The 12,757-nt window shown below is 44.1% G+C and overlaps 1 protein-coding gene across 1 annotated transcript in view; it reads left to right on the top strand.

The window, feature by feature from the left end:
* CUNH3orf20 (chromosome unknown C3orf20 homolog) overlaps positions 1–7,184 on the top strand; it is a 61,407-nt gene extending 54,223 nt beyond the window's left edge. Inside the window, 3 exon segments of the mRNA XM_039225405.1 lie at positions 526–657; positions 5,517–5,631; positions 6,922–7,184. Coding sequence (XP_039081336.1) covers positions 526–657; positions 5,517–5,631; positions 6,922–7,184 — 510 coding nt within the window.
* Positions 7,185–12,757: the final 5,573 nt, after the last annotated feature.

The raw sequence follows: 12,757 nt of genomic DNA on the forward strand, positions 1-12,757 counted from the left end.
GGGGTGGGGGGGCAGCTCCTTTGGCTCCTCCTCAGGGGAAGAGTAGTGACATCTTTGGTGATTGGGGGAGAGGACTCAGCCAAGTGTGGCTCAGCCCCCGTTGGGTTCCCACCTGTGGAGGGTGGGTTCTGATGCCTCCTGTTGTCAGCTTTCCAAGGCAGCTCTGCATATGCTCTAGAGCAAGGTTTGTAGTCAGACCTGGTGCCCAGGTGGACACGCTGTCTGATTCGGAGACAGTGCAGGCTTATGACCCAAGCTGCCTCTCCACCCAGCTGTACTAGAGCCAGAGCTGATCTGCCTCTGGACTCCTATGTCTCTTTCATACTTGGTTCCAAGCCTATGTCTCTTTCACACTTGGTTCCAAGCTTGTGCTGGAAAGCAAGGGGTCAGAGGGAGGAAGGCATCAGTTACTTTTTTGGCTAGTTCCCCAAGCCAGGAGGGGTTTTATGCTTTGTGGTGAGTGATGAGTGGGGTGTGAGTAATAAGAAGCAGAGACCCACTAAGCGTTGGTTTCTTCATCTGCAGGTGAATGAACAAATCAAGCTGACGGTTCTGGGCCCGGACTCTATCATAGTCACCTTCACCTCCCTAAATGAGACAGTAACACTCTCTGTATCAGCCAACAACTGTCCACATGGGGTAGCTCACGAAAAACGGGTAAGTCAAAGCAGCCCAGGTCCTCAGGCCTGACCCCAGGGTATCTCAGTGTGAATCTCCACTCCTATTTCCATGCCTGTGCTCCTCCTGCTCCTCCTGCCTCCCCCCGACCCCCACCCCAGGCAGGACCCTGCCTCTTTCTCTGGCTAATGGACTCCTACTCATCATCATTCACTACCTGACTTAGTACCACCTTCTCTGTGAAACTTCTACCCTTAGGAGTCTTTCAATAGTGATTGTATCCAATGCAGATTAGTTTAAACATGAAGAGAAACAATATTGGCTCAGTAAACTGAAAAGTCTATCAGTAGGCAGCTTTAGGCATGACTGGATCCAGGATCTCCAATGATTCCATCAGATCTTCCCATCTCTTGGCTCTGCTTTTCTCTCTGTTGGCTTCATTCTCAGAGAGATTCTCTCCTTATGGCGACAAGATGGTCATGAGCATCTCTGGGCTCATTATTCTATGAGCTTTGTTCTTCCTGGGAGAAAGAGGGCTTCTCTTTCTAAGTGCTCAGTAGAAGTACCAGCACCAGCATTGTTGCCTCTGCTTAAAACGGCCCCCATAGTCAGAAGTGCATGTTGCTCACACAGGCCAGGCTTGAGTGTCACATCCATCCTGAGAGCCAGGGCATGATCAGCCCCCAGCAATACCATCTGGGCAAAGGATGAAGCAGGAACATCATGGGGAGAGAGAGAAGGTCACTTCTATTTGCTGGGTTTTCATGGATCCTTATGTGTGCCTGGTCCATAGTTAACATTGTGGAGTGATATTGGGGGGGACACAGTCCCTGATTCCTGAGGGGTCTGCAGTCTGGTAGAGCACAGTTGACATATACCACAAGACCAGGGTAACCAAGGGCTCATTGTTGGAGCAGACCACTTGCATTGCACACAAAGCGCTTTGCTGGGATTCCCCTGGGGAAGCCTCCTTGGAAGAGTAGCAAGAGGGCCACACCTCGCAGCTTCCCCAGGGCCAGCCCCGGTTTAGACCTGCCAGCCTGGAGGAATTATTAATAGCATCGCCTTTCACTCCCAAAATTGTCCAGGTCTGCACAATCACTTATATGATCATCCAGAGGGCAGTTCACCCTCCCCGCATTCCTGTCTGGAGCTGAGCAAGGCTCTTGTGCTTGCAGGGACATTTGCCACCAAGATGCCACAGGCTCATAGACCCACCAAGCTGACAAAGCCCCTAAGGAGAAGCCAGACCCAGGTTCTCACTTTACTTGGGGACATGGAGGCAGGCATTTGCTGGGGGCCCCTGCTCTCTGAATAAGGCACACAATACCTGTGTTTCTCTTGGAGGAGAGCATTGCACCTGTTTTTGCACTGCCTTTTCATTTCAGCAGGATTTCAAGTTCATTAATTCATTAAGTAGTTCAGTAAACATTTATTAGCACTTGCAGGGTGCCAGGCTGGCTGCAGGGGATGTAGAAATGGAAGAAATCTCACTCCCTCTAGTCTCTAAGATACCTTTGGCTTGATGGAAGGGGGCACAAGCATCCACACCAGCTGAAATCGCGCTGGATTGGTGCAGCGTGCTGTGGGAGCCACTGGGGTACCAGCAGAGAGTGGGGCAGTTAAAGGGGCCTCCTAGGAGCGCCCAGGAAACTCAGATGCCTGTGACTCCAGGGTGCACTCATTGCTTCAAGGAACAAAAGGACCCCAGGGTGTTGACTCCTTCTGGACTATGATGATGGTTGTGCTTCTTGGTGAGTCCACCCTGCCTGTTTGGTTCCATGCTATCACTCTAAAAGTCGCTGTTATGTGACTAAGTGCATATGACATATGAGGTCATATGTCTACATTTCTTAAAAAGCTTTTTTAGCTGTCTAAAAAAAAGTGAGCTTACTTGTCTTACCAAAGGCAACAGATATTAGAGAATTGTTCTTTCCCATGAAATGGCAGTAATGCTTCATTTTCCTGGCAACCTCTTGTCTGGTCTTTGCTGCAGCCTGGAGCATAGCTGAGAACCAGGATGTAAGCAATTGAAGATCCCCATGAACAGCCAAGAGAGGTCACTCTATGTTTAAATACCCAACATGCCCTCTGGGACTGGGAAAGCCCCTTAGTAATTCAAGTCTTATTTTGTCTTACCTAAATGCACTCTTAGAAGCTAGACCTAGAAGTCCAAACAGAAGGCCAAGACAGAGTCCTGTCTGACATGGTAGCCCCAAGTCACAGATGGCTACTGAGCCCTCGCAGTGTGACAAGCCCAGATGGAGATGGGCCGTAGGTGAAAATGCATGCTGCATTTCAGAGACTCGGCATGGAAAGAAAATGTAAATATTTCTCATGAATACTTTGATTCTGTGTTAAAACCATAATTTTTTTGATATATTGGGTTAGGTAAATATGTTATTAGGATCAATTTCACCTTTAAGGGCTTTTTTTATGTGGGTACAGGAACGTTTACAACCACATGTGTAGCTTGTGTTTTATTTCTGCTGGACCACATGGGTCCAGAAGGTGACATCTTCATAAGGGAAACCCACAGAGGCGGTCTGCCAGCATGGTAGACAGTTGGAAGGCTCTTTAAAAGGACATCATAACTCAAAAAAAGAAAAAAACCCAACTGTCTTGGGGACATTTAGCATAAGGATAATCCGACAAATACATTAAAACAGCTTCTAGAGGGGCGCCTGAGTGGCTTAGTCGGTTAAGCGTCGGACTTTCGCTTAGGTCATGATCTCGCGGTTCGTGGGTTCGAGCCCCGCGTCGGGCTCTGTGCTGACTGCCAGCTCAGAGCCTGGAGCCTGTTTCAGTCTGTGACTCCGTCTCTCTCTGACCCTCCCCTGGTCACGCTGTCTCTCTCTCTCTCCTAGAAATAAATAAAACATTAAAAAAAAAAAAAAAAACAGCTTCTAGAAACAGTGCTGTGTTCTAGTCTGTAGTTGTCAATAATGACCCAGAAGACTGATCTGCCACATAAGTGACAAGGTCATAGCCCCTTCTGTTAGAGAACACGGATTTCTGACTAGACAAACACCAATAAATGAGGAAACATCAGCTTTATTGTGGGTAACACAATTCTCAAATGTTGACTTTAGCTGCTAGATAAGCAGCTTGGAATATTTTTGCATGAAATCCTGAGGTCCAGAAAATTGATTCACTGCAGATTCTTGGACTGTCAGAGCTGCAAGGGGCCCCTCAGAACAGCCTGATTGTGCAGGCTGGCCTAGGCTAGGGAGAGGCCACAGAGCCTTGGGATAGTCCCTTCCCTGTCTGGGCCTCAGTGTCCCCATCTTTAGAATGACATGTAAGGGCCCACCCAGCTTCCACACATTCCCATCCTGGGACTTTTACAACTCATTCAACCTCTTCTAGGTCTGTGTGTTTGGGGCTAATTATGACTTATCAGTGAAATCCATGGCAGTCTAGAAAAGCTGAGGGTCGGGTTTCAGGTGGCCTCCTCCCACAAAGTTCCCGTCACCGAGAAGCTTGTTAAATGGCTTCCCCAGACACCCATCACCTTGGAAGGAGCCACCTATCAGAGTGACAGGCAGAATGGCAATCCCAGCTTTTATAGCCCTGCAGCCAGTCTCCTCACTAAATATTTCTATCAAGGCAGCACTTTGGAAGTGAGGCTACACCTCAATTTAAATGTTTTATTAGCCCAGAGCGCCACCTCAAATCCTTATTGGAAACAGGCTGAGCATAAATTACAAAGAAATAAATAAAATTAGCCCAGAAGCAGCAGCTGAGGCCAAAAACCAGAAGGATGTTGAAGCTTTGCTATTAATTGGGGGCATCCTTTACAGAAGTCCTGCCTGCAGGACAAAGAAGGACCATAGACTGACTTCATCACACTTCAGAAAATCTGTGTTCTGTCCACCCCATTCTACTTGAGGCTTCAATTCCACAGAAGAAATTTTTTCTGCAACTGCCTTGTGTTAAGTGGGAGGTATAGAAAGCAAAGATCCTACCTTCGAAGGGCCAGCCAAGTTGAGAGATAAAGGAAACACAAAGTGACCCAGCCCAGGGTGGAAAGGACAGGAATGCACCCTTATGCAGATTTAGCATGGAGAGCACTGCCCCTGGCTGAGGAAATCAGCAAAGGCTTCCTGGAGGAAAGGTCAGACCTGACTGTCATGAACTCCAAGTTCTGAGCCTCATTCTACATGCCTCTGAAATGCTCCAGCAGAGGTAGAAGTTGAATAGCCGGCAGCCCCAGCAAGGCCTCGTCATCCTACAGGGGTCTCAGAGCCAGAATGGCCTCTCAGGGTAGTCCCGAACTGGGGCAGGAGGCCTGGGCCTCCTTGCCCTACAGGAGCTGATCTGTATAACCTTGATCGCAGGCAGTTTCTCATCTGAGATGTTCTGGCCACTGTAGGGGACAAAGGGACTCTGGGGAATGCATCTAGAGGGGGACTGGCAGCAAGGACTGCAAAGAGGCCCTCGTCTGTCTAATTATTCATAGTGCAACAAGCATTAATTGAGCACCTTCTGCATGACAGGCACTCCGACACCAAAGAGACCAAGATTCGGTCCCTGCCCTCGAAGAGCTTACTGTCCAGTGGGGGAGACAGCCTCCCATGCATCCAGCTGCTTCATAACGGGCTAACTTTTGACCTCAGGCTACAGAGAGAGCAAGGAACAATTTTGCCCAGTAGAATCCAGGAAGCCCTCTGAGGAGGGGACATTTGAGTCAGGTTGGGCTGATGTGCAGGAATTCACATAGCGGGGGATGGGGGGGTGGGGAGGGGGGGCAGACAGGGAGCAGGATGTGTCCCAAGCAGAGGGGGACAGTACATCCTGCAAGCTAGAGCCAGGCCTAGGTGTTGGGGGGCTAGGCCAGTGGCTCCTGGGCTCCTGGCGCAGAGGCAACGATGCTCTCCCCCTTGGCTTCTCCCCAGCTGCTGACCCGCATAGACGACAAAGTGTCCAAGATGAGCCGAGCCCTAGCGGAGATCAAGAAGCGGTTTCAAAAGACAGTGTCACAGTTTACGAATTCTATCTTGTTGGCAGCAGGTAAGGGGCAAAAAAGTAGATAACCTCCTAAACCCTGGGTCACCTGCAAGGCATCTCTGAGGACAGATTTTTATTACCTTGGGAGGTGGGTGGGCAGGGCGACCTCCCCATCAGTAGATGGGGTGACAAGGCTCAGGCTCCCACAGCAAGGGTGCTTGTTCAGGGCCATGCCTCAAGTAGTGGTGGCCTTCGCCACCTTCAGGTTTCTGAGCACAGTCCCGTGTGTCCTCAGTGTCTCCTGCGGTTGTCTTATTTCCCTGCACCTTCCATCACTGTCCCCGCTCCCATATCTGGTTCACCTCACAGCTCTGTCTCCCGTATTGTTCGTCATCCGTTTGTAGACCCTGTTCCTCTCCTTGCAGACAATCTCAGTAGAAGAGAAAAGAGCAGCCAGCTCACCAGGCTGTCCTTGTTAGGCCAGCATGGTGACCTCAGGACTGTTCCCACATCTTTCCTTTCCTCCTGCTGATGGGCCTGGGCACAGAGAAACTCTCTGGCTGGGTGCCAGAGGGCTGTGCTCCAAGGAGATTTTCCTCATCCCTGAGAAACTCAGTTCAACTGCACCCCTCCTCCAGAAAGGCTTCCCCGATTCCCACAGCTGAATGGGTCACATGCTCCCTTGGGTTCCCACAGCATATGTAAAATGTGCTCTAATTATAAATCTTACTCCCTAGCATTATGAATATTTCTTTGTTTGCCCATCTCCCCCTGTGTCCTTGCTAGGAGTTCGCAGAGGCAGGGAACCCTGTTTAGGGTCATGTCTATATGCCTAGCATCCAATAAATGTCTGGTAAGTGAATGAAGGAATGAAAGCTCCCAAGCCTCAGAAGTTTTCAAGTCTAGTAGGAAAAGCAAAACAAGAACAGAAATAAATACAGCAAAGAAAGTAGATGGAAATTACTTAAATCTGAAGATACAGGGAACAGCATTCTCAGGGAAGAGAACAGCATGGGTACATTGTGTACCCAGGCTCTATGAGTGCTGTGGCGGACACAGAACTGAATGAAACATAGGCTACTTGTCAGAAGAGGGATCTCAGCTGGGTCTTGACAAATGACTAGAAATGAAATTGATTTCTCCTTACATTCAGCCAGCATTTACCAATCCACTAACTGTACTAGAGTGGAGTTCTGTGCCAGACAGCAGAAGGGAGGTGGCCCGGCTGGAGAAAGTGCAAGAGTGGAGGAATGGAGGGGAAGATGAGCTGAAGGGCTGCTGATACACAGAGCCTCATAGCAGAGCAGGGAAGGCTCGGCGAGGGAGAGTGACAGCCATGTCTTCTGTTAACAGGCCTACTCACCATAGAATACACAGTTAAGGAAGACACAGAAAGCAATCGAAGCAAGGTAAAATAGGGTCCCCATCTTGAGCGAGGCCCCAAGCCAAGTTTATACTCAGGAGAAGTCCTTTTATTACGATCTCGGTCAGCCCGGCCCGAATCCTCAATTGAAGAGTCATCGAGAGAAGAGCGTGGGTCTGTTTCTGTGAGCCCCACTCGGAGGAGGACCATCAAGATGCAAGGCAAAGCCATGATCACAACCAGATGGGCTTAGGCCTTCGTTTCCTCTGGCCCCCATGGGTCAGACATTGTGATGGGCAGTGGGCACACAATGAAGAACAAAACAGAGGAGGCCCTTCCCTCTTGGACCTGAAATTTTAGGGGTGTGAGAGGATAGACAATAACCACATGAAGAGTTGAAGTCATTTTAGGTTGTGATACAGGCTAGGAAGAAAGTAAATCAGGGTCACCTTAAAGCAGAGGTTGGCAACCTAGAGCATTCACCAAACCTGGCCCCACTGCCTACCTTTTTATGGGTAAGCTAAGTAAGAAGAGTTTTTAGCTTCTTAAATGCTTAGGGGGAAAAGAACAAAAGAAGAATATTTTATGAAATGTGAAATGAAATACAATTTAAATTGCAGGATCCATAAGTAAGGTTTTATTGCAACAGCCCTGCCCACTCATTTGCATATTGCCCGTAGTTGCTTTCCCGCTAAGACAGAAATGTTAAATAATTATGACTAAGACCATCTAGCCTGCAGAAACTGGAATGTTTACTATTTGGCCCTTTATGGAAAATTTTGGCTAATGCTAAGGATGGAGAGTGACTGTGAAGTCGGGGGGAGGTGCTAAATTAGATAGCCAGTCAGTGAACGCAGTTCTGAGAAAGTGATACTTACATGGGGACCCATGAAGGACATTGAGGAGGGCACTTGTGGGAATGAGCACTGGGAGTTGTATACGAGCCATGAATCATGGGAGTCTACTCCCTAAACCGAGAGCGCACTGTATACACAGTATGTCAGCTAACTTGACAATAAATTCCATTTAGAAAAACAAGAATACTTTTTACTGTATTGCTTTAAAAAATGTAAATGAGGACCCACGATGAGAAATATGTAGCCACAGAGAAGGACAGGAAAGGAGTGGCAGGCAGAGGGTAGAGAAGTATAGAAACCTGTGACGAGAACAGGTCTGGTATGTGTGAGGGCAAGTAAGTAGACCAGCGCAGAGAATGCTGATGAAGAGGGGACACAGCTGGAAAGGAGAACAGAGAGGTAGCCGGGAGCCAGGTCAGGTGACCTTGTTTGTGTTATCGGAAACCATTCTGTAACTTTAAGACAGGAAGTGACATCATCAGACTTATGGGTTTTTGTTTTAACTTTAAAAAATAGATAAAATATATGTCTTTGATATTTTCCTATTTTAATTTTATATAATATCAGTATATATTTTCTATATACATATAAATACAGAAAAATGAACGAATCCTAAGTGTATATAGCTCAGTGCATGTCACAAAGTGAACATACCCTATAATCAAATCAAGAAATAGAACATTAAATACTCTCTTGTCCCCTCCCACGGCTTCCTCCCCGAAGGGAAGAGTTCTAGGTTGTAGATTAGTGCTTGTGTTATTTTTAACTTCATTGAAATGGAACCATAGTATTGAGTATATAACTGGCATCTAGTCTCTTTTGCTCAACGTTATAATTTTGTGTGTAGCAGTATTTTGCTGTGCAATATTCTATTATCTGAATACACTACAAATTATGCATTCTAATGTTAATGAGTATCTGGGTTGTTTACAGTTTTGGTAGTGACAAACTGTGCTAGTGTTAGCGTGTGTCCTTAACTATTGTTGGTATGTGCCTGGAAGTGAGGTTGCTGTCCTAGGGTAGGTACATGACCCACTTCTAGTACAGTCTGTGCATATTCTGGAGTGGCGGTATCGATGTCACTCCCGGCAGCAGCAGTTAAGAGCTCCAGTTGCTCCCTATCCTCACTAATGCTTGGCATTTCCCTGGGGGTTGTCGAGGTTGAGCACCCTTTTGACTGTTAATTACCATTTTGGATATTCTCTTTTAGAAAGTGCCTGTTTACCTCTCTTGTCCATTTTTGTGCTAGTCATTTGCCTTTTCCTGATTTATATTTTGGAGTTCTTTGTATGTGGTGGGTACAAGACTTTTGTCCATTATGCATGTTGCAAATTATCTCAGGTTTACTCTGGTAATGGTGTCTATTGAGAAACAGAAGTTGGCAGTTTTAATGTCCAATTTTCAATATTTTTCTTTATAATTAGCTTTTTATATCCTATTCAAGAACTTTCGTCTTCAGAGAACATGACAATAGTCAACAAAGTAACTTTCCTAGTAGCTTTTTTGTTTTAACTTTTACATTGTATCTGTCTTCCACCTGGAAATTTCTGTGGTCTGATATAGGAGCTAAGTTTTAATTTTTTTCCATCTATATCTATATATCTGTATCTATCTATATCTATCTTACCAATCCAGCATCTCCTCCTTTTGAAAAGATGGTCATTTCCCTAAGGCTTTTTGGTGCAAACTGTCACAAATTAAGGGGCTCTGTTTGTATAAATCAGAGGACATTTTCTGGACTCCCTGTTTTGTTTCCTATTTCTCCAGTCTCTTACCAATACCAAACTGTCCAATTAATTATCATAGCTTTATGATAAGTACTGACATATAGCAGAGTATGTACTCACACTTTGTTGTTCTAAATTGTTTTGCTGTTCTTTGCCCTTTATATTTCCATATAGGTTTAGAATCACCTTGTTGGTTTAAAAAATATACCTTGGAATTTCAACTGGATTGTTAATGTCTTTGTAATATTGGAGTAATTCAATCCATGAATATGGTATAGCTTTTTCCTTATTTATTTATGTCTTCTCTAATCTCTCTCCGGTTTGTAGTTTTCAACACAGAGGACTTATGTGTCTTTCATCAGGTCTATTTTAGAGTTTTTAATAGTTTTTGTTGCTATTATAAATTATGTTTTTAATTTAATTTTTAATTTGTTGGTGGTTATAGAAAGGCCATTGATTATATCACAATTTAAATTCACTTTTAATTTACTTACAGTAAAACTTACCCTTTTTGGTGTATAAGTCTATGAGTTTTGACAAATGTGTGGAGTTGTATGACCACCACCATAGCCAAGACATAGAACAACAGAACAGTTTTATTACCTCCCACCCCCCCCACACACACAAATTCCCTCATGCCGCTCCTCTGTAGTCAAACTCTTCACTCACCCTTAATCCCTAACAACCACTGACCTGTTCTTTGAAGCTATAGTTTTGTATTCTCTAAAATGTTATATAAAAGGAATTATACTATGTATGGCCTTTTGAGTCTAGCTTCTTTCAGTTAGCCTAATGCATGAAAAATTTATCCATGTTGTTGCATGTATCAACAGTTCATTTATTTCTATTGCTGAGTAGTATTCTATTTCAGGGGACCCCAACACTACTCCCACATTCAGAGATTTACCACAAATCATGGTATTCAGCATATAGGAACACTCATGTATAAGGTTTATTATAGTGAAAGGATACATGATAACATCAGCAAGGTTAAAAGACACAGGTAGAATCTGGATAAACCCACACAGACTTCTTTAAGCTCTCTCCCTCTTGTGAAGGGCTGCACCAAGCATGTTCCTTTCTCTAGCAGGGAAAAATGTGAAAATGTAGTAATGAATGCAATAACTCTGCCCAAGGATGCCCATTAAAGGCTGAGAACCCAAGGTTTTTATTGAGTAATGGTCACAGAGACACTCTCTGCCCAGCAAATATCAAAGTTCCAGACTACTAAGTTGTTGGTCCGAGTGTTGTGGGTTATCGTTAAGCTGATTAACAAAGTTCCAGACTGCTAGAAGGAAAGCAGGTGTTCAACATAAATCACGCTGTTGACACAGTGTGGGCAGAGTGTAGCAAATGGTTCAAGTGCCAGGTTTCTAGACACCAGCAAGGGGCCAACCTTGTAAAGCAGGTCCTTCTAAAGATAGCAGCCTTCTATGTTAACTCTTTTGTGGATGTACTACATGGCTTGGATGGGCAGAATAGTTATTTATCTATTTGCCTATGAAAAGACATTTGGAATATTTTCCATTTTTGGTGATTATGAATACAGTTGCTATAAATACCCAAGAACTTTATGTGAGCTTGGGCTTTCAATTTACTTAGGTTAATACTTAAGAGATAGACTGCTGGGTTGTATGTAAATCTATGTTTAACTCTATAAGAAACTGCCAAATCGCCTTCCCAAGTAGCTGTACCATTATACATTACCATCAGCAAAATGTGAAGATTCCAGCTGTTCTAAATCTTTGTCAGCAATTGACATCATCAACTTTAAAAAAATATTTTATCCATTCTAATAGATGTGCAGTGACATCTCATTATCATTTTAATTTGCATGTCTCTAATAACTAATGATGTTGAACATCTTTCCATGGGCTTACTTACCATTATTTGGTAAAATGTCTGTTCAGATCTTTTGCACATTTTTAAATTGGGCTCTTTGTACTGTTGAGTTTTGAGAGTGCCTTATTCTGGATATAAGTCCTTTATCAGAAACATGACTTGAAATATTTCCCCCAGTCTGTGGCTTGTTTTTCATTCTCTTAACTTTTTTTTTTTTTAAAAAAAATTATTTTGATGTAGTCTAATTTATTTATTTTTTCTCTTCTGGATTGTGCTTTTAGTATCATGTCTAAAAACTCTTTGCCTGAGCCAGTGGTTCTCAACCAGAGATGATTCTGACCCCCAGCCAAATTTTGAGACTTTTTTCTAAGTTTATTTCTTTATTTTGAGAGAGAATGTGCATGCACAGGCATGTGCACACACATGAGTGCGCAGGGGAGGCACAAATAGGGAGAGAGAGAATCTTACATTGACAGCACGGAGCTCTACATGGTTTCAATCCTACTAGCTGTGAGATCATGACCTGAGCTGAAATCAAGAGTCAGATGCTTAACTGGTGAGCCACTCAGATACCCTGGAGACATTTTTTAATGGTTACAATGTGGGAGGGAGGGCTACTGTTTCTAGTGAGAAGAGGTCAGAGATGCTGCTAAACATCCTGCCATGTGCAAAATGACTTGCAACACCACACCCAAGAAAGAGTTATGTGGTCCAAAATGTCAGTAGTGCTGACTGAGAAAACCTGGTCTCACCCAATGTCACAAAGTTATTCTTCAAAGCTTTATGGTTTTATGTTTTATATCTAGGCCTATGATCTATTCTGAATTAATTTTTGTTTAAGGTACGAAGCATGGGTTGAAGTTCATTTATTTTGCATATGGATATCCAGATGTCCTCTTCAAATTGCCTTGGTACTTGTGTAAAAAACCAAGTGGCTATATACGTGTGGGTTTCTTTTTGTTTTCTTAATATGGTGAATTATGTTGGTTTCAAGTGTTGAGCCAGCTTTGTATTCCTGGGATTAACTCCACTTCATCATAAGGTATCATTATTTTTCTTCTTTTCTGGATTCAGTTTTGCTGGGGGAGAAGTTTTACATCTATAGTCATGAGGTTATTGGTCTGTAGTTTTCTTGTAATGTTTCTGTCTGGTTATGCTGGCCTAATAAAATGAGTTGGGAAGTTTTCCTACCTCTTCTATTTTGTATTTAATTGTTTTATTTTTCTAATTCACCAGTGAAACCATGTTGCCTGCCATTTTCTTTGTTAGAAAGCTCTTTAAAACAAAATTAATTAATAAATACAGGAGTATTCTGGTCATCTGTTTTTCTTGAGTGAATTTTGGTAGTTTGTGTCCTTAAAGGAATTGACCCATTCCATCTAATTTATTGAACTTACATG

The sequence above is a fragment of the Hyaena hyaena genome, unplaced genomic scaffold, assembly GCF_003009895.1.
Source record: "Hyaena hyaena isolate Hyena2069 unplaced genomic scaffold, ASM300989v1 scaffold_2139, whole genome shotgun sequence".
Lineage (NCBI taxonomy): Eukaryota > Metazoa > Chordata > Mammalia > Carnivora > Hyaenidae > Hyaena > Hyaena hyaena.